The 27,914-nt window shown below is 50.8% G+C and overlaps 1 protein-coding gene across 2 annotated transcripts; it reads left to right on the forward strand.

Annotated features, from left to right (window-relative positions):
- The first annotated feature begins 222 nt into the window (after positions 1–222).
- On the forward strand, positions 223–27,502 carry SGCA (sarcoglycan alpha). 2 transcript variants are annotated; one of them, XM_014603578.3, is made up of 10 exons: positions 225–1,058; positions 1,971–2,105; positions 4,614–4,774; positions 5,736–5,808; positions 6,201–6,399; positions 6,803–6,965; positions 10,783–10,991; positions 11,590–11,616; positions 26,338–26,523; positions 27,416–27,502. In XM_014603578.3, exons 1-10 carry the CDS (start codon positions 1,019–1,021, stop codon positions 27,417–27,419), a joined length of 1,197 nt encoding a protein of 398 aa, XP_014459064.1. In that variant the 5' UTR covers positions 225–1,018; the 3' UTR covers positions 27,420–27,502. The 2 variants fall into 2 exon arrangements, with proteins under 2 accessions (XP_019338172.1, XP_014459064.1); XM_019482627.2 differs by lacking the exon at positions 11,590–11,616 and having other exon boundaries at positions 223–1,058.
- The last annotated feature ends 412 nt before the right edge of the window (positions 27,503–27,914 follow it).

Consider the following 27,914-nt stretch of genomic DNA (forward strand, 5'->3'; position numbering starts at 1 on the left):
ACGTAGGATTCCAGCCTGGATAGGGGAAGCATCTGAATGCCCAGACCCTCAGGCCTGGGACTTAAGATGCTGGCCTGTTTGAAGCTATGTGACCCATGGGTTTCTGCAGACACAGTTATTGAGTTTTGCTTAATTGGATTTGGAATTCAATTGGCTACCAGAAAAATATATATATAGGGGAAACTGAGGCAGGGGACGTTGAAGGTCACCCAAAAGGCTAGTAGCAGAGCTGGGAAAAGAACCCAGGTGTCCCAAGCCTCAGTCCAACATGAGTGGCTTGGAGGCATCAGAGCTTGCAGGTATTGAAGGAGCCCAGCTGAATCTGAACAGCAGGCAACATCTGGAGTGACTCCAGCCTGAGCCCATCTCTAGTGCTGTGAAGGGGCTTGGAGGAGGGTGAAATGCAGAGCCTTGCAGGAGCAGACAGGGCTGAAGGCAGCAGGAGAAGAGAGTGGAGCAAAGTGCTATGGCAGGAAACCTTGATGGAAGAAAAGAAAGGGCAGGCTTGGGGTTATATATATATTTACATATCTCTGTTGCAGGAGGCTCCTGCAGTAAGGATGTTCACATGGGTATCCCAGGCAAATCCCAGTGCTGGCTGGAAGGAGCATACCCCTCCACTTCCAGCTCTAAACCATTTTCTCCTCTCACTGCTCCATTCTGCTGCCTGCTCTCTCCCACCCCAGATGCAGACAGCATCTCTGTGCAAGGCAATCCCTAGGCAACCCTAGACTGCCCCTGTGCCAGGGCCTGCCTCATGAGAGCAGCAAGGCCTTCGCGTAGTGCCGGTTCAGGTAGTAGAAGCCCTTGGAGAACCAGGTGCCATAAGCATGAGTTAATTGTCCCAGGTTAGGACACCCTGGACACACACCCCATGGTTTTGGCGCCCCTTTGAGGCAGTTAGCAGCACAGCAGGCTCAGGATCTTGGTTCCAGCTGCCTTACGACCTTGCTGGCTCTGCCCTGGCTGCCTGTCCCTGTCAATCACACTGGACACATTCCTGGCAAGTAGTGAAAAGATGGCAGCACCACGGCTCGTCTGGACTCTCTTCTTAGCAGGCAAGTTCCATCCCGCCTCCTCCCAGGGGTTTCTGTACAGGTCAGACAAGGCGGGGGGCAGCCCAGATGTAAGGCAGGGGCAGTGTTTGGGGAGGGGGCAAGATATGGGGGAGTTTAATACCCAGGGTGCAAGGCGGGGGATAGAGCAGGCAGAACGAAGCCTCTGCACAGAGAACAGTCCAATGTGCTAAATGCAGCAACCACGCCCCAGGCGAGAGGCCTGAGGACAGACACTCTTTCCAGCCTTGTCCCCTGCTCTCCTGCCAGGGACCAAAGCAGGGAGCAACCCCCATGGTCAGACAATTCCAGACACCTTCTAAATATAACCGGTGCCTTTTGCTTACAGACTGAGTGCAACTGCCTGGCTTCCTCGAGCCAGGCGTCCTGGAGTGGGGCTAGGGACTCTCATCTGGGACCCAAGCTCTGGGGTTGCGAGGTGGTGGGAGGGGGTCCTATACAAGGAGGGCCCCGGCTAGCAGAATTCAGGACGAGGTGGCAGGCATCTCTCCTCAAGCTGGCAGGACTCTGGCCGAGGGCCCACAGCATGCACAGAGGATGTGTGTTGTGCACGAGCCTATTCTGGATGCAATAATTAGCTTGGTGCCAGAGGAAGAGCATGTCCTCTGGCTTAGCCCCAACAGTGGGCTTTTCACCCCTATGTTTCTTAGTGCTTATAAGAGAAAAGCAAAGAATGTGGGGAAATGGAGGCCTAGACAGATGCCATGCCCCCATACTGGAGGCAGGAGCAAGAGCCCCCAGCCCCAGTCCCATCTCCCTATACTGCCTCTTCACAAACCTTCCTGGATTTTCCTATTTTCCACCCCTTCTCTTCCTGGACCTGGCTGTTCGACTCAGGGTGCTTTTGTTCCCCTTCCCCAGGCCTGTGGCTCTAACCCCAGTCCCTCCCCACAGTGGTTTTTCTTGGTGGGCTCCTGGCTGCTCTCCCTGATCGCAATGTCTATCCGGTGACTGGAGAGATCTTTGTGCACGAGCTGGAGCGGGAGCTCTTCCAGGATGCGTTTCCCTCTGTCCACAATAACGTCGAGGGTGAGTGATGACAAAGGAGGGTCGTGCCATAGAGCCCAGCTCAGCCCCATGCAGATGGCAGGGTCGATGCTGCTTGGAGGCCATCTCAATAAGTGGTTCTGGAGTAGGAGCCTCCACCAGAAATGTTGTCTACAGTGTGTCAGCCACCACTCTTGGCCCACTGGCCAATGTACTAATCACCATCCACCCATCGATCCCCATTTACAATCTATCTGTATATTAATCTATCAATCCCCATACACTGCCTGTCTGTCTATCTCCATACACCTTCTCTGTTGTCTATGTGTTGGTTTGCTTGCCTTATATTTTATATTATATAATTCAGGGTGCTCAATCCCCAGCCATGGGCCAGATCCATCCCATATAGTTGCGTTTTTTGGCCTGTGAGGTTCCCCACAGGTCTGGAAACTTGTTGATGGGGGAGTGTTGGCAATGAAAGATGCCACCTCTCCCCTGCTGCCAAAATTTCTAAGCTGCACACAGAAGGACTGGGCCCGGCCTGTGCTGGCCCCATGCAGAGGGATTGAGCCCCGGTCAAACCTTCCCCATGTGCCTGGACTGAGTCCTGGCTGGTCCAATAGCACGCAGAGGAATCAGGCCTTGGCTGTATCTGCTATGCTTAGCTGGACTGGGCTCTGGCCAGGTCATTCACATGTGGCTGTATCAGGCCCCAACTGAGCCAACCCTGCATGCCAACCTAGCACCACTTATCCAACCCATTACTGTAATCTGTAGTAATTTATCGTATGTCATGATGTTATATAAAAAATAATGACAGTAAATTGATGGTTGCTTTTGGTGTGTATGAGACCATATCTAGGCATTCACGAATAGACAATCTCTGCCCTGAAGAGCTCACAGGACTAGCAAAGGGAAAGAAGGAGATCAGTCAGATCCCTCTGGGAGCTCTATCATACCAGCTCCATGTAAGGACCTACCCCTGGTCTCTGACACCAATGCTTTCTGGGAAAAAGTGCTGCTGCTGTTGGACTGGCACAGAACAGGGGTGTTGAGACTGCACGTGCTCAGCCAGCCTCCTCTCTCCATAGTGAGCAGTTGCTTTGCTGGAAACCACTGACTAACTTGACCTCAAAACGGCCAATTCTGCAGATGAGTTTTAGACAAATACAAAATGACGGAAAACACATTGGTTATGGTTCTAGCAGAGGGAGAAAATTTTTTTCAGAGGGGCTGAGCGCACAAGCACGTGTGCCCCCCCCCCCCCCAGCGGAAAATTCTGCAGGGAAAGGAGCAGGGGAGAGGAATGGGCCATCGGGGGAGGGAGTAGGGCTGGGGCTGGGACCAGGCGGGGATTGGGAGGGAGCTGAGTCAGACCCAGGATTGGGGCAGGGCCATGGCCCGCTGTGCCCAGGTGGCTGCCCCTTCCCCTGCACCCAGGGTCATTGGCTGACGTTGACGCCCCCCACACCAACTAATCCACCACCCCTGAGTCCCACACCGGCCCTGTCTGCCTCCTTGCAATGGCCCCGGCCTTGTACCATCCAGGGGGGCCCGGTGCTGGAGGTCCCATGCCCCTGGGACCTCTATGCCCAGCTCCTGCTGCTCCACACATCCTGGGAGTGCATGGGGGGAGTGTGTACCCGCAGATCTGCACGGGGCAGGGCAGGATGCTGCTGTGGACTGGGGCCGGCACTGGGCTGTTCCAAGTGGAGGGGGCTGGGCTGCACTCAGGGTGGGCAGTGACGGCGCTGGGAAGGGGGTCGAGCGGGCTATGGTGAATTTTCGGGTGGCTGAAGCCCCCCCTTATAGCCCCCTCCCAGCGCCACCACCACCCACCCTAGGTGGCAGTGGCAGCCTGCCCTGCACCCCACAGATCCAGGGTGTGCGTAGCAGCAGGAGCTATACCCCCTGGATGTGCCACTCATGGCTCAATCCCACACCTCGCTGGCTGTACAGCGCCTGCCCCTCCCTTAGCCCCAGCCCCACTCCCTCCACACCCCTGTTGCAACTGCCAGAAGCCTTTGGCCAGGCTGCCTTGCAACCCTACTGCCCCACGTTTTGGGGGGCTAAGGCCTGTTAGCCTCCCCCCTCCCTTCTGTTGCCTGTGGTTCTGGCTGACTTTCCCCAAATGCTATTTTGGGTCCATACACACCATGTACCCTCACCTCTTTCTCCCCTCTGCTGGTCTGTGAATGGCAGTGAAGTACTCTTGTCAATCTTGCCCCTGAATTTTATTAAAACAACCCTGAAGAAGCAGCATTTTGTCCAAACTGAAATGATTTAAAATTTTTTTTTGAGCTTTGCCAAAGGCCCTGCTCCTCTCTTTCTGCAAAAATTGATAAAGTCTTTGCTATGGGGACTGATTTGCTTGGAAGATGTCCTGATACTGTGGGGATGGGCAGAAAGGTAAAATCCTAAATTAGGTAAATTATATGGGATTCTGCAGGGGAAGAGTTCTAAAAACCCTAAAATTGTGTGTGTGTGTGTGTGTGTGTGGTGTGTGTGTGTGTGTGTACACATGTGACACATGTATGTGTATTTTTTCAGAAATCCCACCTGATGTCCCCATCACCTTCCATGCCCGTCTGTTGGGATACCCAGACCTGCCCAGGTGGCTGCGTTACATCCAGCGTGGGCCGTATGAAACCGCCTTCCTCTATGGGTCACCCACAGCAAAGGAAAAGAAAGCTGGCAGGCAGACCATTGAGGTACCGAGTGGATGCTATTCCTTACAGTCAGGGAGCTCTTGTGTGCTGTTGGGGGCAGATGTATGTATATGTGTGTTTATAGGAGGTGGCTCTATGTGCCTTTGAATAACTGTGGGAGTTTTTTTCAGAGTGTCTGTTGTTTATAGGAGGTGTATATAAATATATTTCTGTGATTGTGTGTTGTTTTGAAGGAGTGCTTGGTTATCATGTGTCTGTGTGTGACTGTATTTTGCTTTGAGGAAGTGTCCGTGCCTGCTTTTGTGTGATGGGGTGCTGCTTTAGGGGGGGTATGTTATTTGAAGGAGGTGTTTATAGGTGTCTTCATGTGATTGTGTTGCTTTGTGGGAGTGTCCATACAGCTGTTTTGATGGGATTGTGCGGTTCATGAAGGGTGCAGATGGGGAGGTAGAAATGTGCCTGCTTGTGTCAGCATAGCCAGAGGGAGCTATAAACTCTTGGTAATCTTGACACCACAAAAAACTAGAACTCTTGGTTCCAAAATGATACCTTTTATTAGACCAACTGGAAAATGGCAAGAAAATTGTCCTTTTCTGCAAGCTTTCAGGAATCATGTCTTTTTGTCTCAGGCGAACACGGCTACCAAGTACACCCCTGAAACACTGGTAATCTTGACTGAATTCAGAATAGTAAACATGATTTCTATGCTGAATGGAGCAGACCTCAGCTGGGGACTCCCTTTGCTTCTAGCCCAAGGGCATCCCCCCCTGAAGCAGACCTTTTGGAGCTGCTGCCAGGGGATTTGAGGAGGTAGAAGGCCATCTCCCTCCTCAAGAAGAAGAGGCTTGTATTCCTCTGCCTCCTGGCCTACAGCTCTGGCCTCTGCCATCTGAGGCAGCCCCCCTGGCACAGGGAGAAAGAGAAGACCTAGGAGAACCTAGTTTGGGAAGTGGCTATTTTATTCTGAGTGAGGAACTTTGCTTTCTTTTTCTCTCTGCGGCAGGTGAAAGCGTATAACAGACATACATATGAGACTGTGAAACAAAGGATCATCTTCAACATTGGCTCCTCCCCAGGTAAACCCTACCAACTCTCCTAGTTTTACCACCCAAATAGTTTTCCTAGCAATGCCCTCCATTTTCCCAGGGCTGACCAACTTATCAGCTCCCCTGGCCTAAGGGAGCCTACCCATCATGCACCGAAATGCCAATAGGGTGACACAGACCTTCCTCCTTCCATTTTGGAGAGCCCAGGGGCCCCTGGAGTTTGAGCTTTCCTATAGACACCCAGTCATCCTCACAACTCTGAAGGTGGTGGACTATAAGGTGCCTAGACTTTTATAAGTTCTGAGCCCATCCCCACAATGCCCTAGATGCCTGATGTCTGTTGGATCCCTGATCCAACCTGCTGTCTTTGAGCCTAGCCCCAAACCTCATCACAGTGGAACTTCTTTCTTCCCCCACTGTAGACGAGCAGCTCCCGTACCAGGCAGAGTTCTTTGTGAAGAACCGAGATGTGGAGGAAGTGTTACCGCTGGAGGCACAGCAGCTGTTCCAGCAGGGTGTGGACAGCATCTGGGATCAGGACGACTTGCACATCATCAACATCACGTCAGCCTTGGACCGGGGAGGTCGTGTGCCCCTGCCTATCGAGGGCAGAAAGGAAGGGTATGGAGTGGGACTTGTCCCCTAGAATATCAGCCACCACAGGGCATTAGTTTCCAAATGGCTTTCCTCCTCAGAGGTCCCCTGTGCCCATGAGTGCTCCTAATCCAGAGGATCAGCATCAATGGGCAGAGGATTCCTGGGCTGTTTCCCCTAGTCAGAGAGATTCTAGGCATATCCAGTGCCAGTGCATTGCCAGACCATGACCAGGGACCTCCTGGATACTCTCTTCCCTCATGACCAGAAGGGTCCTGGATCATTCTCATAACCAGAGGGTTCCTAGGCATCCCGTCAGCTTCCCTCACGGGGAAGGACTAGGGCTGCTAGGACTGCCATTTTCCTGAGCTGTTATCACCTGCTTCTCACTCATGCCACCTTCCCCCTCCCCCTGTGCTCTTTTTCCTAGGGTGTACATAAAGGTAGGATCCATATACCCTTTCTCCGACTGCCTGGTGGCCACCAAGTCTCTTGATAATGAGGCCCGGTGCAACATGGAGCAGCAGCCAGTTCTTGCATGTCATGACAGATTCTATCCTGTATTAATAATCGACTGGTGCAATATCACCTTGGTGAGTAGCTTGGGCCATGTCTGGGTTACACTGTGGAGTCTCCCATGCAGCTCTCCCTACTCTGCCTGGAAACCCGGCTTCTGTGAAGTCAGCTGGAGCCCTGTAGAGCTAGATGCTTCCCTGTAGCTTTGGTCTCACCTTCATACCAAGGGAGATACCACCTATTCAGTATTTGTGTCACAGAGAAGGGAACCTTAGCATGTAGCATGGCTAATAGAGAACAAGGGACTGGAGTGAGAACAGGAAAGGTGGGGTCTTTTCCTAGCTCTGAAACCAACTTATTGAGTGATCTCAGCCTCAGGCAAGTCCCACTTGTAAACCAGAAATCTCTTTCCCCTTCCACCTCAGTCTGTTTAGACTGCAAGGGCTGTGGGGTACAAGCTGGCTTCTAGTATGACTCCGAGTGCAGACACACAGCATGATTGATATAAAGCAGGGGTTGCTATAAAGCAGGGGGCACTTGAGAAGGCCCTAGGGGGTACACGTGGGCAGGTGGGGATGGAGCGCTGCCATGCACCATCCCATGCTGCCATGCAGGCACTAGAAGCTGCCATGCAGGCACTAGGCACTGCCCTTTTGGCCGGATGCAGGGGGCAGGGGAAGCTCACATGCAGTGGCTACCACCACTCCGTGTTTGGCTGCACACCACCTCTTCCGCCTCTGCGTCCAGCCACTGAGGGTACACTGATCCAAAAAAGTTGAAAACCCCTGCCATAAAGTAATATACTGTGGGCATGTCTACATGTGCAATTAATGCAACTGAATATACTCCGGTTCAATTTGAGCCAGACTAAACATCCCAACACTACTGTCTACACATGCATTTAAGCACAGTAATTTGCTGTACTGCTGGATACCACTTGTATCTGATGGGACTATCTGGCAGCTCAGTAAATTAGTCTACTGCACCCTAATTGCTGTGTATGTGTAGATGGTGATGCTTTACTACACAGCAAATTAGTTTGCAGTGCAGTAAAGTGTCTCGTGTAGACATGCCCCATGGGTTTTACTCTGTGGTGAATTTACTCTGTGACAAGCAGCAGGTGTGTAGCTAGCTTTTCTAAGCTGTCTGCCTGAAGTAGGTGCCATTACTGGGCTAGGCCAATAGGTGGTGAGGGAACTAGTTTGCAATATATAGAGGGCTACTCTTGAGTAAGTGGGACAAGAGCAGCAGACAGGTTTACACATACAATCAATATGAAGATATAAACTCTGGTGCATATCACGCTAGAGTTTATTGTTCCTGAGCATGCCGTTTGAACATGTGCCTGGGACCACAGCACATTGAGCTGGGTTGGAGCAGCCCGGGCTGGCAGGGGGCCAAAGGGGAGCAGGGGCTGGGTTGGGCTGCTCCAACCTGGCTCAATGTACTGTGGAGGGGACGGCTGGGGCACAAGGATGCAGGCCTAGCTGGCAGGCAGCCCTCACTGAAGTACCCTTGTGCCCCAGCCAGCCCCATCAGCATCTACATGTATGTTGCTGCTCACAAAAAAACTCCACAGCAGGGTGGTACTTGTATTTGCAAGTGCCACCCTGCTGTAGAGTTTATTAGCTTCCTGTGGACTAATAGGGTTGCATATGTAGACACTGAGGGCACCTATACACATGATGGAGAAGACGATTAATCAAGTCTGCTGTGAGTCTGCTGGAGCGTGCTAATTAGTGTGCTCCAGAAGCCTCTGCATCACATGTATTCAGTGTCTCTGCATTTCAAAATGGTGGTAGAGACGAGTTTTAGTTGAATGAGCTTTAGTTAAAGCAGCTGCTCTCCACCTCTCACCACCAGGCTGAGCTCCATGGGGCTATAGAGCTGCTCAGAGTGAAGCCCTGGCTCTCTCCTGCCTCCTGCCACCAGGCTGCTTCGAAACTTTTGAAATGTTTTGAGGGCCATTATTTCATTTCAAAGCTGTTTCAAAGCTTTTTGTTTTGTTTTGATTTCGCGGTTTCGAGCTCGAAATGCATCAAAACAGCTTTGAAACGAAACACTTGGAGAAATTTCACACAGCCCTAATGTTCACTGCAGAGCTAATTAGATAACTACAGAAAATATCTCATGTAGATGTGCCCACCCAGTATGAAGTCTGATGTAGTTTTCTCTAGTGCACACATACTTCTGATTTCCTCAGAATTAATTTTGCACTGGAGAACAGCATTGCCTCAGCAGTAAACACTGTGCAGTTTACACCGACTCCACTTTTCCTTCAGGTTAAACTGAGAATACTCCAGAGTAAATCTGTCATGTGTCCACACCTGTATGTGTATAGCACCACACCTGGTTTAATGCAGCTGGTGTACATTATCCTTGTAGTTAAACCAACCTGATTTCTGTGCACAGTGGACTTGGATCTAAATATATCTGCAGTCCATCCAACATAGCAGGGCTCTGATGTCAGCTGGGACCATTGCGTGCTGTTGTAATGGTAGTAGTAATAAAAACAACAAGAGTGCCAGGTCTCAGTAAACTGTAGTGAGATGCTAGGCAGAGTGGCGCTTTAAGCAACAGCAATTTGTCCTGGAAACAGAGGAACAATTTCAGGCATAATGACCTTTTTCATGTATCTTGCCTGGAAACCCAACCCTCGGAACCCTTGCAGTGCTTTTTCTCACCAGCAGAGGGAGTCAGGCTCCTGTGGAGAAGGTCTGTGCAGGCTTGTCAAGTAACACCCATCCCCTGGGGCATCCCTGAGGCATGTTGCTCAAACAGCCAGTTTTGTCCAGTCTGTGGACCCTTGCATGGGGCATACCAGTAGTTTTCCAGTGCCTGGGCAGTGGGAATGATTGGGGATCCCTAGGGGAGAATCCTGTAGTACTCACTGGGAAAGTTTCTCCTGGCTGGAAGCTCAGGATCCAGCTGATGGTAAATGTTCTCACTCCTATGGAATTCACTAGGATGCTTCACACCCTCCGGGCAGGCTCATATCCACTATGGGACTCCAGTGGATCCTACTGCTGTTCATTCTTTGTATTATGACAGTACCAGATCAGATCAGGGCCCTGTTATGCCAGGTGCTACACTCATAGAGTGAGACAGTCCCTGCCGCAAGGACTTGTCCTTCTCCTGGGCCTGCAGCTGGGAACTCCAGGCACAGGAAGGTGAGGTTACACAAGGGGTGTGTGGCAGAGTTGGGGCTAACCTCCTGATCTCCTGAGTTCCAGCCTAGTGCCCTAACCCCAAGCCTGCCCTTTTTTTTCTACCATCAAGAGTTCCTGCCATAGCACTTTGCTCCACTTTCTTCTCCTGCTGCCTTCAGCCCTGTCTGCTCCTGCAAGGCTCTGCATTTCACCCTCCTCCAAGCCCCTTCTCAGCACGAGAGATGGGCTTAGGCTGCAGTCACTCCAGATGCTGCCTGCTGTTCAGATTAAGCTGGGCTCCTTCTATACCTGCAAGAAGCTTTGATGCCTCCAAGCTATTCATGTGTTGGACTAAGGCTTGGGACACCTGGGTTCTTTTCCCAGCTCTGCTACTAGCCTTTTAGGTGACCCCTGCCTCAGTTTCCCCACTTGTAAAATGGGCACTGACCTTCCTTGGGAAGTGCTTTGAGATTTGTAGAAGAAAAGCAGTACAGAAGAATTGTTCTTTTGGGGTTGTCCCCTCCCGCACCCTCATCCTCCAAGCACCACTAAGATCTAACCAGGCTTGTGGTGGGGTTTGGGACAGAGGTCTGTGCAGTGACTGGCACAGTGTCCTGGCATCTTTGAATTGGCTCCTGCCATGATGGCAAATGATGCTCTGTCTGATCTCCCCTTAGAGGGTGGCTATAGAGAGAGCCTCTCCCTAAAAGCCCTCCAGGTTTCCTGACAGCCTCTCATTTTCCAGATGGATCTCTCCAGCCCCAGCACCGCAGGGCCAGTGCTTATTTCGGGAGATGGGGTTCTGGAGGACGGCAGTGAATTTGAACCCCCCACAGATGCCCCTGAGAAGACTTTTCTGTATGACTACCTGCTGACCATCCTCCTGCCCTTGCTGGTGGCCCTTCTGCTCTGCCTTTTCCTGACCTACATCATGTGCTGCCGAAGGGAGGGCCTGTAAGTCAGGCACTATCTCAGGCTGCTGGAACCAGGCAAGGGGAAGGGAAGTAGGAGCTGGGAGGGGGAGGAAGGTGTGGAGGTCTCTGATGAGACCTCATCTGGCTTGCTTTTCCAGGCAGGTGGGTCTTTATGAACCGAGCCAGAAATATGCAATGGGGTAAAGGCTTTTCTTGTGCCTGGACTTTATTCAGGTCCCTCTGCACTGCTGACCCTGGGAAATTGATCACATTTTTCCATGGGATCTGTCACTGGGACAGGGAGAGAGTGCAGCTCCTTTGGCTTCCAAACCAGAGCCTTCTGGGCATTCATGTGGTAGGAGAATCACCCCTAACTAGGAGCAGTGTGGGGCCTATGATGCACAGCAAAGCAGGTTTGAATCCATCCAATCAAGGTCAGAAGCACAGATTTCCTTGCTGTGGTTGGGCTTGGCCAAGGTGTGTGCAACCACATGCTGAAGGAGCTTTTGGAAGCTGTGCTTGATGTTAGCTGGATTCTAGCAGCATGACTGCTTTAGCTGCTTCCAGGTGGAAGATCAGGGGTTGGCAGTGTCGCCTTCCACTGATTGTTTCCTCCTGCCTTTTCTCTTTTTTCATAGGGACAAAAGGGACATGGCAACTTCTGAGTAAGTTTTTTAGGGTCTGCGTTTTCATGTGTGTGAGTGATTTGCTCTCATGTATGTGTACGGTGTATGTGAGAAAGGATGATGTGTAGGAACTGTGAGTACTTTCTCTGGGATGTGTGTGTGAGTTTTGTGTTGTACAGTTTATACTGTTACCCATTGGTGTGATTATGTGTATGTGCTGCACACTTGCTTGGGGATGGGCTTCAGGTGATGACACTTTGTGTACTGAGCCTGTGCTTTTTGTCTGCTCTGTTTGTGGAATGCTGTGTATGTGTGCACTTCTGAGGTGTGTGTGTGTACACTACATTATTGCTGTACCTGGGGTTTATTTCTCCTCCCAGACAGCCCATGACTCTTCCCATCCCTTGCTTCCACTCATATTCCAATGCCACCATAATACAGTGACTTCCTTCTGTGCCAGTACCTCTGGACACGTGCCCCTGCAGTGGTTGGGATAGGTCCCTGATAAGTGACAGGTCACTCAGGGAAGCACACATCTCCCATTCACATCCTCTTAGGGCCTGCTCTTCTATTTCAACAACAAATGGCCATGAACACGAGTAACTAACAGCTAACATTTCTGCAGCCTAATTCATCTGCTAGGCAATGGAACATGTATATGTGGGTCACATCACTGACCACTGTAATGCAGCCAACTCAGGAGTGAAATGAGGCAGCTGTTTAACAGCCCAGAGCAAGACCACCCCACACAATGTGAGTCTTCTGGGAAAGTGTAGCTGGTCAGCAACCCCTGCTGAACTGCAGTTAAGCTTCAATGTGGCTGGCTAGTAAAGAGTAGGGGCGCATGAACTTTGAATGGTGTCTGTGAAATGTAAGCCCTTACTAGGAGCCAGGGGACACATCTGACTGATGGGCCTGTCTGTAACAAAGTGTTCTTTCCCTGTGCTGGGACTGAGGGCCAACACTGAAGGGAGAATATTGCCTTTAGAGTCACCAGTGCTGGAGATGGCATTCACCGGAGGTGTCCTCTGAGCCCATGAGATGTCCTTTTGGTTTTGCCAGCAAGGGCTCATGCTTTGTTCCATCTCTACCCCCTTCTCTTAGCTGTTATCGAACAGGTCTCATCTTTGTCCCCCCTCCAGCCCCAAAGGATGAGCCTGGACTCAGAAGCATAAATACAACCCCAGTGTATTTCTCACGGTAATGACACTGTGCCTATGCAGGACCTGTCTTTCATTCTCTGACTTACTACTGCCCAGGTAGGCAGACTTCTGCCTTGGCTCCCTCTGCAGCACCCTCAGAGCCCTTCTGCTCCTTCCTGCCCAGCTTCCTGCTCCTGTGCCCAGCCCTGGGGGACCGGCCCCACTTCCTGGGTGCCGCATTCTTGTTCAAGGCTGCCACCCCTTTGCCAAGGTGGAAGGAGCCAGAGGCACTGGTGCCTCTCAGATGCCGCAGGACCCCCTTGGCAACCAGGCCCTGGAGCACTCTCCGGAAGTGGCTTTTCTTCTTTGCCATGTCATAGCCAGTGGTTATGAGTGATTTCATGAGGGCTTGTAGGGAAATGCCCAACCGCTTTGTGGAGGAGGCCACAGCTTCCACAATGAGCTTGGAGAGGGCCTGGGTTGGCAGCTTGGGAGGGCGGATGTCTAGTGCCTTGTGCTGCCTCAGGGAGCTGGCCGCCAGTGCTTTGGGTGGACTGGAGGGGTCAGCTTGCTCCACTGTTTCCAAGTCTGGCTTAGTGGAGGCTGGGTTGGCTGCGTCCAGGTTGGTTGCAGGACAAGAGGGTGCCTGGGGGGATGCACTTCCCTTGGACATTCTGCTCGCTGAAGAAAATGTCCTTCCTGCCTGACTTACTGCTCACTGCCCAGTGCAAAACACTGCAGTGAAAGAGGCTGCCTTGTGGCTTCAGATCTGACTTTGCATCTCTTCCTCCACTCGGTGAGCTCTGATGCTGGGTTGGGCTTTGTGTTCAAGTGATTTCCACAGCTGGATGCCGGAGATTCAGACTGGGAAAGGGCCTGGGGCAGCCTCAGATTCCCAGCTTCCTTGGAGAAAGCACTGAGTCTTCCCTGCTGCCTTCCAGCTTTTCCCTCACAGGCTGACCTTTATGGTATGAGGCCTGATTTGGGGCCCTGGAGCTCGGCTTGGAGATCCTGGGTCCAGGCCAAGAGATCTCATATCTGGACTTGGCTTCTTTCTTCAAGAAACTTCTCCCTCTTTGGGTATGTGGGCCACTGCAGTCAGAGTCCTCCTGCTCCACGTGGCTCCCAGCAATCCAAGTTGCCCGTGACACTGACCTGCCACAGTTGTCATGGGGCACCAGGACAAACTAGTGGTAACCATGACAACAAAATGTGGCAGAGTGTGATGTCATAAAGATGCTGTGATGTCAATGAATGTGTCGCTCCATCTCACAGGGGTCTGAGTGGTGTTTTATAGTGTTAAGGCTATCACAAAACTTCAGTTAAAAACACCCTTCAATTTTATTCTCTTCCAGTACAACAGGCCCAGAGGCACTAAACAGTCTGAATGACCATAGGAAGGAAGGGTAGGGGGGTCACAGGGTAGGCATCATACCCTTTTGTAGAGGAATTTGTTTCTACTCTGAGCTGGGTGAAACTCAAAATTAATTTCCAGAGACAATTCTGACAGGTTGAAATTCATTTTTCTTCTGGATGAACATAAGAACAAACATTCCCAGAATTCTTTGCAAAGCAAAATTTTCAAAAGAAAAAATTCTCTCTAGGTCAGTTGAAATGTTCCCTTCCCTTGCTTAATAACTATTCTCCAACTATTTGGGTTGGTCTAATAAAAGATATCAAATTCACCCAAGGAACCTTGTCTGCCCTTCTGACAATGTCTTTTCATTTCATTCTAATTCCATCTTTTCAATTTATCTTACGACCCAATGTCAATTTTGAAATGAAAATGCGTTATAACTTGAAAAATTCATGTGTTCCATTCCAATCAAATTGAGCCCTTTTGACCTTATTAAAAAGCTTTGGGTCAATTTTTCCCCCTAAATTGCTCAAAATTTCCACATGTTCTTGTAGGAAGTTTTGATTTTAATAAAGTGACTTGTTTTGTTGGAAATTTTTGACTTCACCTTATCCAGGGGCAGCAGAATATAGCATGGAAGTTGTGTCTTGAGAAAGTACGCGTGTAAGCGTGTGTATGTATGAAGTGACAATATGAGGGTGAAGGTGTGTCTGCGTGTGTGTGATGGTGCACAGGTATCTGGGTCTGCATAGGTATTTGTTATCGTTAATTTTCCAGTTGATTCCACATTGTTACATACCAGTTATTCACCTATTTTGTTTATTTGCATACTTCCAGTGGGACTAAAACATTTGCTCTTCAGTTACATTTCACCATGTTATTTGCATATTGGTTTTTTGCATAAGCTAAACTAGGAAAAGGAAAGCCAGTGCTTGGTTTGCTGAATAATGTAACAATTAAGCATCATGTGAAAAGAGATATCCACCTGTAACAGGCAATTTGGCACCCTGTTTCAAATTCCGAAACAATGTTGTCATCTGGCAAATGCCTGCAGGTGGCTTTCAGTTATTTTAAATAATTGTAAATGATTAAGCATATTGCACTGGTTTGAGGAATACTTAACACATTCCCTGTCACTCACTGCTATATCAGGCCATTCATTTAGTGGCCTGAGAGAAAGAGTAGGGAATTGTTATGTGTGGGATTTTCTTTTCATTATTCACACACACATGGTCAAGTGTAAAGGCACAGTGGGGCATGAGATATGATTGAACCTCAGCTGCTGTCATGATTTGCCAGTGAGCCTTGAAGAGCTGGAATAAAAATGCATGGAGAAGCTTGAAGTATTTCAGTCAGAGATTATGCCACCTGTTTTCAGTCTTGGTTTTTTTTTAAATATTTTGTTCATTAACCCAGTCTACTTAGTTACATAATTTTGTTGGGAAAAAGGCTGTGCAAATAATAGGAATACACTATGTGGCGGGATGTTTAGTGTGCTTGTCCCTTGAAGAAGTGAGGTGGCTTGAGGAGTAGCCTGCAGGTGATGAAGAGGGCTAATGAGAGAGTCACCTGATTGGGAGTGGGCAGGGCTTGGGCTATATAAGCCCAGGCCCAGAGCTGAGCAGGCAGTAAGCATCCAGCTGTGCTGGATGGTTGCAGTTCCTGAAAGTCAATGCGAAGAGTACAGCCTGCAGCAGTCTAGATGTTTAAGAAGGAAAGAGGTGGAGAAGGTTCCTAGGGGACCAGAGGGTCCACAAGCCCAGAGAGGGGCCGTAAGTGGGACCAAAGAGCCCAGAGAGGGGCTGAGTGTATGGAGTGAACATCAGTGAAGTGATGACACCTGCAAGGCTTGGGTGTGGTCTAGGGGCAGACAACCATGCAATTAGCCCTTAAGGCTATGCCCATGGACACTTGTGGTCCTGGGTAGGAGATCAAGCTTGGGAAGCACCGGGACAGCCTCCCTTACCTAAACTAAATGCATTAAGTTGTGGCAGGCACATGAAGGGGTGACTGTCCCAAGAGAGCAGAGTGGATAAGGGCTGAGGGGACTCCAAGAATTGACCAAGAAGATAGGTGGAGGGTGAAGGGTCCAATAGAGAAGGGAAGTTGGTAGGGGGAGGCAAACAGAGATGAGAGGCTGGGAGAGTGTTGGTGTGTGTCCCTCTTCCACCCTGGTAGGACAAAGCACTGGAGACCTGAGAGGCCTGGCTTCTTTTCCTTGTGGCTCCCCTCTCCTACCTCCTGAGGCAATGCCCTGCAGGGCCTTTTCAGCTGCATCCCCCAACAGGACCTAATTTTGCTGCCTCTGCACCCTGTCCCAGCTTCCATCAGGGAGAGGGAACCTGTTTCCTGGCAGGTCACTGACTGAAGGAGCCAGCCCAATCCCCTGGCAACCTGGAGCTGACCCAAGCCAGGCATTTTGATGCGGTGGCAGGTGAATTAGATTGCATTTGACTCTCACTGCCTGCCCTTGAGCTTTCCAGTGCTGCCTCAGTGCCTGGGTGATTGGCATTCTGTAAACATCTCAACAGCTAGGCAAGTGGGCCCTGGACTACACGGTGTGACCCAGTGTACCAGGCAGTGTGTTGGAGGCCAGTAGAGTGGGTTCTGTCACTAGTTTCCCATGTGACCTTCCATAAGCCATGCTTCTTCCATCTTTGTCTACTTAGATCATAAGCGCTCTCAGTGCCTTCTTTCCCCTTGGGCAGAATCCCTTCCTGCTCCAGACTCTCTAGTCCTTCTGTAGCATACCCTTCTTCCCATGAAGGCTATGTGCCCTGCTTTGTCAAGAACCACCAGGCCATCTCCAATGACCCTGGGCAATTAGGGCCTTAGGTCTCTGTCTCCTGGAAATGCAGGCAGCCCTTGGGCACATAGGCAGCCCCTGGAGCACCCCACTCATGCCATGTTGGAGGAACCATCCTGGAGAGTTCCCCCAGCAATGATCATCCTCTTTCTGCAATACCCAGGTTGTGCTTTCCTGGTCACCACACCCTGTCTGGCACCATTTTTTGGGAGATGGAAGGGGGTCAGAACCCTGCAGAGTCTTTCCTCCCCCCTCTCTAGGCCCTTCTTTGAAGATAAGCATGGGTGCAGGATGGTTTAAACACAACAATCCTTTTATTTAGCACCGTGAAACATCTGTACCTTGGGGTCACAGCCCCTCAGGTGCTAGCTTGTGACTACTTGGCCTTGGGTTGTGGCTTCTTGGACACATCCATCAGCCCCATACTTCCTCTTTCAGCCAAGGTAGTTGCTGCTATCCCAATCTTGAGGACTTTCTCCTTTTTCTGAGGTAGCTTCTTTTTTCCTTGGCCTCTACCCATCTTCTTGGCCAATTTCTTGCTGATCTCGAAGGAGCCTGAAGCCCCCATGCCTTTCAGCTTTTGCAGAAGCCCCTTGGTTACCAGGTTCAACAGCACCCTCTTGAAGTAGTTCTTCCTCTTCACCATGTTGTATCCTGTGGCTTCAATGGTCTTCTTAAGTGCCTGCAAGGAGAGGCCAGAGTGCCTATTGGAGGTGGCCACAGCATGCAGGATGAGCTTGGAGAGGCCCCGATGCAGTGGCTTGTGTGGCTTGGAGGAGCCATCACTTGCTGGACTGGATGTCTTGCTAAGTGATGGGTTGGCCTTCTGAGAGAGGCCAGATTCTGAGGACTTGGTCCTTTTGGAGTTCCTGGAACCATAGCGTAGCACCTTACCAGAGAGGCCAGAGCCAGATGGCTGGGCCTCAGGGAAGAGGCTGGAGCCAGAAGGCTGAGGCTCGTTGAAGAGGCTGGGACCAGATGGCTGGGGCTGCTCTGGAGTCTCACTTGCCTCTGCAGCTGGGCTATCAGAACCAGTGTTTCCTGGACCAGGTCTCTCCAGATCCAGGTTGTGTGACTCTGTAGAAGGAATCTGGGGAGGCTCATTCAAGTCAGTCATTTTGCTTTCCCAGGGACTTCCTTCTCCTTGTCAGGAAGACCTTCCCCACTGTGTATGTGCTTGCCTGTCTCTTCCTATGGATGAGAGCTGCCTCTTGGCTGTTCTGCCAGCAGCTGTATGTCCAGTTTACCTTTGGTGTCTACTCTGAGACGTCACACCCAATAAATTCTCCCCAGAAGCCGAGTGGCTGTCTTGTTGTTCCAGCTGTCTGCACGTTGCCCCTGAGTTGCTCAGACAGCTCAGTCTTTGGCTGGATAGATACATCCACGTCTAGCCAGCTCTTGTTCAAAAGGTCTGGTGCATGGAAAAGAGCCAAGAAGAGCTTCCCTGAAGGGGAGACACTGATCCCTTACTCCTGCCTTGCAACCTTGGCTTGTTGTGGCCGGCTGGGCAACCTGATCAGGTGCTGGTCTTTTGGATGGCCTTCTCTCACCACCCTGGGTACCAGTGGAACCTTTTCCAACACTTCCACCTGGATTCTAGGCTGTTGCCAGCAATGAAGTTGTGGGTCAGTTATAGGGTGAGGGCCTAGTGAGCTATGAGGCAAATGCCACTTGGCACCTCATGCTGGGATGCTCAAATAAATTGGTTGCTGTGAGTACAGAGCTTTGGGTATTGTGACATCAGACATACCCTGTGATGTGTGCATGTGGGTGTGTCTGGGCAGATCTCTCATATCACACATCTGCCATATTGGGCTTTGTACAAGTGATGTGTAGGAAGAGTAATAGCCCTTTAAATAGTTTGTGAGGCCTCTAGTGATTCACACTGTGCTCTTTTTTTTCCAAGCTGCCAGTCAGAGCAGCAGTGTGGTGTATGTGGCATGTGTGCATGCAGTTGATGTGTGTACCAACAGATGTACCTGTACAGCTTCCTTGAGCTGTGTTGTGTAAAGAGCAACAGACATCATGTTGCATTTCAGAGACACTGAAAGATTTTAACAAAACCTCCCCTGACTGCTTCCACCTTGATCAAAAGGCCCCTCTTGTTCTGAGCTCTCCCACCTATTCACAGCAGCTAAAGGCCAGGCTGCTTGGAAGTACACAGCATCCACAGACCTGCAGCAGGGGTTAGATTCTGCGAGAGCTCAGTGTGTTGGGTAGACACAGGGCCCAAGCTGGGAGGAGTGTCACAAATGGGACATCCACAGGCCTGCTTTGAAACATTGGCTTACACTGAGGAGCTGAACCCTTTTGAAAGCCCCACTGATTTTGCAGGCGCTGAGCTCTTGGCAAACTGTCCTGTGGAGGACCCGGTCCACTTCCCACTGGATACCAGTTACCTCCCTGCTCAACCCAGATGTAGTTTCATTGGGGGTGACTTGTGTGCAGTCTGTGGTGGGATGGAGTTCAGCTTGAGGATTATACTGATGCATGCATGCCTTTGTCCTTTTGCACACATCTGCTTGAGGTACATTCCTCATTGCTTTATGCTGATCAAAGGGCCCTGGCTAGCCCAAGGACTCCTGCATCCACCTCCTTCTCTCCCCCCTCCCCTCAACTGTATTACCTTTTTCTGGGTCATGCCTTCCCCAGCTGGAGGCTGCTGAGCAATGCAAGCTGCTGGCACCTTCTGTGGGTCTGACGCTACTGCACCCAGTCCCTTGGCACCTGGTTGCTAGTTACAAGGCTCAGTGATTTTTTTGCCCTGCCAGGTGTGTGTTGCCAAGGGCAGTGGAATCCTGTGAAAAGGGCAGGTCAGGCTTTATCTGCACATCTGACTTCCCTGGTTGGACCCAGGCAGGATGTCCTTCTGGTAGGAACAATGAACACAAAGAACACAAGAGCCTATGGCAGAACATGTCCGTTTCCCTGGACACTCCATCGTTGACCTCGGGATTGCTGTTCTCAGCAACAACAAAAAAAATTGAAAAAATTGAAAAACCAATTTGAACAGGAAACTACAGAAGAAGAAATCATCTACAGACTGGACTGTGTTAAGCATGGTTTAAATGGGGACTATGGATTCTTATCTCATTACCTGGATTTAGCTTCTGTGACCCCCTTTGTTCTAATGGTTTTTCTGCTCATTTCCTTTTCTCTCCTAGCATTGCCCCCTTCCTCTCTCTCCCTCCTGTCTCTCTCTCTCCCTACTCCCTTGTCTTTTATATTCTAATTTCTCTGTCCTCCTTATATTCTGCTTTCTGTATGTCCTTTCACAGCAATTGATGAAGTGAACTTGGGTTCACGAAAGCGTGTGCTCTCTCTGCATATCTTATTTAGTTAGTCTATAAAAGTGCATATGTACCTTGCCTCTGACTGACTTCAGACTAACACAGGTAACTACATCTCTTGAGGAACCAGGTCATCACTGGCTCTTCTTTATCTGCAGCTGAGAAGTGTTCCCAGTCTGCCTCTGGGATCTCAAGTTCCATGACACCTGGCCTGGTCGTCTTATCCCAAAATAGGGCAGGGGAAAAGGCACCAACACCCAGAAGAACTTAGAGAGGAGGAGTCATGCTATAGGTGTTAATGATCCCTACGACCCTCATTTGTTCGTCCCTGTGCTAGGTAGGCATGCATCAGCCTACCTATGCCCATGTCATGGCTGTCAGCTGGTCAGTGGACACCTAGGCTTATGCCTTGGGGCTGGTCAGCCCCTGGGACTCTGGATCATAATACTTTGGGCTTTGCAGCCTGAACTGCTTCTGTTTGCTAGCCCTTTGTCAGGGACAGGGTCTTGAATCTCTACTCCTGGTCTAGCTGTCACTGGAGATTGACAGGGAGCCTCCACCAGCATGATCCGTCATCTTTTCTGCAGTAGCCCTTCAATCTTTTCATGTAGGATCAGAGTGTCACTGGAATGAATTCGCTGTCTCACTCACAGTCCATGCTCACACGGCCATCCTGGACCTAAAGAGAGGTAATGCCAACCCGTCATTTTACTGAGCCCTGATTCATGGCTCTGGATCCAGAGGCTTTAAGCTTCCTGTATTCACTTGCTTCTGCCCATCTTGGTCCCTTTCAGGAGACAACCAGACATCAGCCTTTGTACAACAGCAGACCTCAGTCGCTTTTTCCTTGGTGACTTTCTCCTGTCTCTTGGATGCTGGATGTTTCTTTCTAGCCACCTTTCCCCTTCCCCCTTCTCTCACTCAGTTCAGCAGAGCCTGAGTAATCTTCACTCTTTCCTATACACAGGAGTAGCTTGGCCACCACTCTTCTTGACATGGGACTTGTTACTCCATGTTATAGCTTCCAACCTCCACAATATCCTTGTGGCTTCTTGGTCCTGCTTTCGAGTGACAGCCACCCCCAGCACTGGCATAAGGAAGGCTGCCCTGTACTCCTAGCAAGGGTCCCCATCTGGTCACTCCAGACCTAGTGTTGGAGGTCATTGGTTCTGATCAAGAAAGCATTGGTCCATTTCAAAGGCCTGGTTTCTTCCATGTTAGCTGTGGCCCCTTGCCATGTGGCTGGGTGAAGCCTACACCTTCTTTAGGGACTTTGCCCCCCCGTTTCCCTTCCTCACACTGGGCTGCTCTTGGCAGTCAGGTGATGATATGACCAGGATCATGGAGAATGCATCAGAGGTGAGCTACAAGGTGGTACCTGGCCTAGTGTTTATCCTGGGCTGATGTAGTGTGGCAGGCATAGCAGCCCAGTGGGTGGGCAGTGTTGTTAAACTGCCAATACCTATAGATCGCAGGCTGTCTGGACTCTTTCCCATGCAGGGCTTTAGACTCTGGAGATACTACCCAAGGTTTAAATGACTCCCCTGCTCCCACCAGCAATGTTTTTATTAAGACCCTGCACTCTGGGATTTGCCTGAGTGTGTGAAGGTCCATAACTGACACTTCTTCTATGTAGGAACATTTCAGGCTTTTTGGTTTTTGCTACTTGAATACCCCTTCACCCACATTCCCCCCTTTTAAGCTCCATTTACTTTCCTGGGATTTGACACCTCCCAGCCATGCATCAGGTGCTGTGGATAACAGCTACTGCATGGGGGTTGCTTTCTCCCTCTCCCAAGAGGCAGAACTGCATGCACTATAGAGCCTTGTAGTTTGGTGCTATGAGAGTCCTGCTCTTCTTTCCAAAGAGTGAAGCCTGAGGTTTGGTCACTGGTGATCTTGTGGCACACTTTGCAAAGGGAACAGTGCTGATCCTTGCTGACTTCCAAGTTCAGACATTGAATGTATGTAATTGTCCAAATGGCTCTTTCTTTTCAGTTGCATAAAGTGTTTTCCTTCCCTCACTTTTTAATTCATCACACTGCTTCACTGTTGTTAAACTGCTGGCCGCTGCCACCCTGGAGGTAGCATCTCAGTGATGGGTGGACTGACTCCTGCCTACAAGCAGTTCATGAAAGGCCTCCAGAAGAGTTGAAGAGTTGGACAAGGGAGATGAGATTAATGTCATATATCTTGACTTCAAAAAAGCCTTCGATCTAGTGTCCCATGATCGTCTCTTGGAGAAACTGGCCAATTGTCGCCTTGGGTCCTCCACGATCCACTGGCTGGAAAATTGGCTCCGGGGTCGGACCCAGAGGGTAGTAATTGATGGAAGTCACTCATCGTGGTGTCCTGTGACCAGTGGGGTCCCCCAGGGCTCTGTCCTTGGACCCATACTGTTCAACATCTTCATTAATGATGTGGACACTGGAGTCAGAAGCGGACTGGCCAAGTTCGCAGATGACACCAAACTTTGGGGCAAAGCATCCACACCAGAAGACAGGCAGATGATCCAGGCTGACCTGGACAGGCTCCGCAAGTGGGCGGACGAGAATCTGATGGTGTTCAACGCCGATAAATGCAAGGTTCTCCACCTTGGGAAAAAAAACCCGCAGCATCCTTATAGGCTCGGCAGTGCTATGTTGGGTAGCACTATGGAAGAAAGAGACTTGGGGGTCATCATTGACCACAAGATGAACATGAGCCTGCAATGCGATGCTGCGGCTAGTAAAGCGACCAAAACGCTGGCTTGCATCCATAGATGCTTCTCAAGCAAATCCCGGGACGTCATTCTCCCCCTGTACTCGGCCTTAGTGAGGCCGCAGCTGGAGTACTGCGTCCAGTTTTGGGCTCCACAATTCAAAAAGGATGTGGAGAAGCTTGAGAGAGTCCAGAGAAGAGCCACGCGCATGATCAGAGGTCAGGGAAGCAGACCCTACAATGACAGGCTGAGAGCCCTGGGGCTCTTTAGCCTGGAAAAGCGCAGGCTCAGGGGTGATCTGATGGCCACCTACAAGTTTATCAGGGGTGACCACCAGTATCTGGGGGAACGTTTGTTCACCAGAGCGCCCCAAGGGATGACGAGGTCGAATGGTCACAAACTACTACAAGATTGTTTCAGGCTGGACATAAGGAAGAATTTCTTTACTGTCCGAGCCCCCCAGGTCTGGAACAGCCTGCCACCGGAGGTTGTTCAAGCGCCTACATTGAGCACCTTCAAGAGCAAACTGGATGCTTATCTTGCTGGGATCCTATGACCCCAGCTGACTTCCTGCCCTTTGGGCAGGGGGCTGGACTCGATGATCTTCCGAGGTCCCTTCCAGCCCTAATGTCTATGAAATCTATGAAAAAGCATATTGAGGGCTTCAGTTCAGAAGCAAGCTGGGGGACATCCACCAAGCACAAATAATGTGGTTCTTGGCCTGTCTCCTATCAATATGAGTCAGCCTAATGCTGCTTTGCTTCTAAGGTTCCCAAAGCAGCACAACACAGTGCAGCACTCAAAGCTGCTCCCATCCCCCTCTCTTAACTTTCAGGACTTTCCTTTGCTGTTACATTTGACTCTGCAAAAATTTGATTAGACACTGGAGTGGTTTAAATATTGGGATTATTTTATTGAGCACCTGCCCATAGCTGGGCCCCTGCAGGGGCATCCCTCAAGCCGTGGCTTTCCGTTTCCTGCCCCGCTGGGCTGGTTTGCTGGACCTGGAAGGTGCTTGCATGGATGTTTTTCTGCTTCCAGATTTCTTCTTCTTCTTGGCAGTAACTTTATTCTTTCTCTCTTTGCTCCTCTTGCCAGAGTGGAAGGAGCCAGAGTCATCAGGCCCTGTCATCTGCTTCAGAAGCCCCTTGGAGACCAGACCCTTGAGGACCCTCAGGAAGTGGGTCTTGTTTCTCATCACATCATAGCCAGCCTTGGTGACAATCTTCTTCAGGGTTTCCAGTGAGAGCCCCTGGCAGTTTGGAGAGGTTGCCACAGCCCAGAGGATGAGTTCGGAGACGCTGGGGCTGGCATTCTTGGAGGCAGTGGGCTGCAGGTCTGCATTTGAATCAGAAACGCCCGCCTCTGAAGAAGAGCCTTCACATGGCTCACAGAGACTGGTCATGCTGGTGCCTGAGAACTCTGTTTATACCTATTGATTCCTGGTCTAAGGGGCTTTTCCTTCAGATCCGAGCCACTCTCTCACTACACTCCTGGCCACCTTCTCCTGTCTTTTTTTCTGGCTCAGTGAGTGGCTCCAATAGCTGGGCCACAGCTCTGTTCTTGGCTTTCTTTCCCCACTCGGCTCAGCCCCCACAGCCTGTCTGAAAGTACAGGCCAAGTCCCACCTCTTGCTGGTGCCCCCAGACCAGGACGATAAAAGCAGCCCAGAGGGGAGGTGTTGGTTAAGATTCCTCTCCACAAGCGTGCCAGTTAATGCCCGTCACACATCACAGCGCTTGTACCTCACAGCTCAACTCAGTGGATGTCCTTCCCCACCCACCAACTCTTGGGAAAGCCTTGTCCAGTTCCTCAGCTGAATTCTAGGCAACTCCCCCTATTCGTGTTGTCCAGGTCCTTGTGTGGAGGATGCTGGGCAAGTAGTGGTAAGCCACATGGCAAGACCCAACCCAAATGCTGTCACAGTCTAGTGCCATGGCAACAGAGCTTGGTACACTGTGATGTCAGAGGAGCCCTCATGATGTGTGTGTATGTGGGTCTGCAGCCTCCTTTCCCATGCTGCATACAAAGGGCATGAACTACTGTTATAACAAAGTACATAGTTTTTAAGCTCACACCAGCCCCTTTATGTTAGTATAAGTTTTGCATTGATTTCAGAGGATCAAGGATTTCACTATACATGGGGTGTGATGGGGAGCAGAATGCAAAGCTAGTGGGAAGGAAGAGCCAACCCTTCATCCCAGGATTGTGCAGCACCTACTACTTTGTGGTGCTGCCCTGGACTGGTGTTTCTAGGCCCTACCCAGTGCACATGTAAATGAGTTTTGTGCTGCAAGCAAACAAGTGCCTGTATGTTTGCCAGTCTGTGGAAGATTTTGTGTGCATGTAAATGTGTGTGCAAATAGTGCATGCAAGTGTGTACACACATCAGTTTGCTACCTGAGGGTGATCCATTGCTGTCCTGGCTCCCAGCTCTCTCCTCCCCCATGGGCTGGAGTTCCTGTGCTCTGATGAGCTGCTACTCCATTCACCCCCGAGACAGGAACTGGAGATTAGTGATGGTCACTCCCTTAGGCACCGATGAAAACCCCAGATGGACTGGACACACCTTGTTCCCCTTCCATCTCTCAGGAGGTAACCAGGGATCCATGGATGTTTTAGCCTGATGCTTCAGTGCTGCCAATTGTGGTGGGGTCCAGCAGCTGCATCCCTACACTTTCTCTTGCTGTGCTGCCCCCTTTCCCAGCACCAGGGTACTGAGGCTCCTCAAAGGTGCTAGCCACTTACAAACTTGGTACCCCCTGGGAGACTGGAGTTCCCCTTGGAACTGCTCCCATGCACAGACCTGGCTCCAGGGCTTTATTTTGGAAAGAACCAGTGTCATCGTAAGGAGCAGTCAGGCAGCAGGAGTGTGACATGGACCCCAGAGGCCTCTGTCAGGCAGGCCCAGCCCCTCCATCCCTTCCTTGTGGCACTGGCTGATCCCACAGGATGGTGCAAGCTCCTAGGGCCTCATGCTTAGGCTGTGCCCGTGCCCTGAATCCCCGCAGTGCAGGCAGTGCCCTCGCCTGCTGCCTGGGCTGTTCCTTTTTCATTATTTTCTTTGAGCAGGGCCAGACCCTGGGAAGAGGCACTGGGTAGGGAAGGAGGGAAGCTCCTCCTAGTCTGCTCCTCCCCAGGCAGAGGTGGCAGGGAAACAGCCCTGCATTTCTTTGCTGATTGCTCCTGCCTGTAACAGCCAACACCAGTTCCATTACCCCTTTGTAAGCCACCACAAATAAACCTACACATACTGTTTTTCAATCCTTTATTAACCTTCCTAAGCCATTTAGTGACATAGCCTTAACACAAGTCATGGCAGTAGTTATTCCTAGTGGGGGTATATTAGGGCAGGGAGGAAGAGTCAGGATCCATTCAGCCCCTTCCCCAGGTGTCTCTCTACCCCAGGGTGACTGAACACCAGTCAGGTGTTGACCAGGCTTGACCACCCTCCTGTCTGTCAGCATCCAGATGGTGCACCACAACACAATCCATGGCAACACGGAGGAGTTGAGGCACATGGCTAGCAGCAGGGAGGTGCCGCAGCCCCTCTCCACCCTGCCCATGTTCAACGTGCGCACAGGCGAGAGTATCAACCCCATGCAGGGGCGCTACGACAGTGCCCACGTCCCGCTTATCCTGGACCAGAAGTGAGTGCCCCTTGGGTGGGACTAGCCTGGGTCTGGCTGGACCAATATGGGTGGTGAACAGCAGAGTCTTAGCCTGGGGTAGGTCTCAGTTTTTCCCCTGCCAGAGTCAAATTTATTGAGCAGGTTGTAAAGCAAGGAGAATGAGTCTGAGGGCATCATTGCACCAGGAGCCCTTTATACCCATGGAGCAAGGTGGAAGGGCTGCCAGGGAAAAGCTGACTGGGGGCATGGGACCCAACACAGCCACCTCTAGCAGAATGGGGAGGGAGCCTGCCCAGAGCAGACTAATACCCCAGAGAGGACCACCTCTGGTCTTCTACAGGGGCAGAGGGCACTGTGGCAGCCTCTGGGACCGAGTCCCTGACCTCTCTGCTGAGTACAGTGGAGGGGACAGACGTCAGTGCTCCTGAAGGCTTCTGACTAGAACAGGTGAGACGTCTGAGCACAGAGGATATGCAAGAGCTTTCCCCTTAACCAAGCCGTGGTTGCCTAGTGATTAGAGCACATGCCTTGGACTCAGGGGCCTTATAGCTTGTCTACACTGGGGCCCTCAGAAGCTGTCCTGAATTAGCAGTTCAAGTGAGTGGTTGAATTAAACTTTGTTCAATGCCTGTGCAGGCACTTTTATTCTAAACTAATTCACAGGGCATTGGGCCTGGCTTAATTCTGAGTAAGAGCATCTCCATGGGGATTCGGCACAAGTTAACCAATGCAGTCTCCCATGCATTCACACCAGCTTCTCTGGGTGTTGCCGTGGAGACAGGCACTCTGTTACCCATAGGGCAGGGTGGAGGCTCCCTCCCAGCTCAGCGGTCCCCGGAGGTGAATGTTGTCTAACTGAAGTATTATTAACATGCATAACAATTAAATGCCTCCTTCCTTTTTCTCCCAGGTAAAGGCCAGACCAGGTGTTTGTTTGCCTCTGAGTGACTCTGTGTGCAACGGTGAAGCCCTCTTATGGTTGGGAAGAACAGGGGGACCTGGGAAGAAAGTTGGGGGGGGGGGGGGGGGAGGGGACAGGATCTTGATTTTTGTAGTATGAGAACTAGAGTAACAGGTTTGAAACAGAGAGATCAATGTATGTGTATGTAACAAACGGGGGGCACAGGCTCCAACCATCGGGACAGCAAATAATTAAAGAAGAGTTGTGTTTAATGTTGAAACTCTGTCTCTCCAGCCTTCCTTTGATGCTCCCTAGTCACTGACCCAAGCCAGCAATCTCTGTGAGCGCTAGATTGGTTAGAATAGCAGTCAAGGGGTTAACACTGCCTGCTGCTGTTCAGATCCAAGTGCATCTCACACCCATAAAGACACAGCCCCAGAAATGCTCTTGTTGTTGGAGGGCACTGTGCCAGGCCAGGCTGCCATGGGAAAGCCATCTGCTCTGCTTT

The sequence above is a fragment of the Alligator mississippiensis genome, chromosome 4 (genome assembly GCF_030867095.1).
Source record: "Alligator mississippiensis isolate rAllMis1 chromosome 4, rAllMis1, whole genome shotgun sequence".
Lineage (NCBI taxonomy): Eukaryota > Metazoa > Chordata > Crocodylia > Alligatoridae > Alligator > Alligator mississippiensis.

Excerpts from the sequence above, each read along its gene's own strand:
- SGCA (XM_014603578.3), top strand. The coding sequence starts at position 1,019 with ATGGCAGCACCACGGCTCGTCTGGACTCTCTTCTTAGCAG. Across the intron at positions 1,059-1,970 it reads CTGGACTCTCTTCTTAGCAG|TGGTTTTTCTTGGTGGGCTC; the intron begins GCAAGTTCCATC and ends CCCTCCCCACAG. Across the intron at positions 5,809-6,200 it reads CAACATTGGCTCCTCCCCAG|ACGAGCAGCTCCCGTACCAG; the intron begins GTAAACCCTACC and ends CCCCCACTGTAG.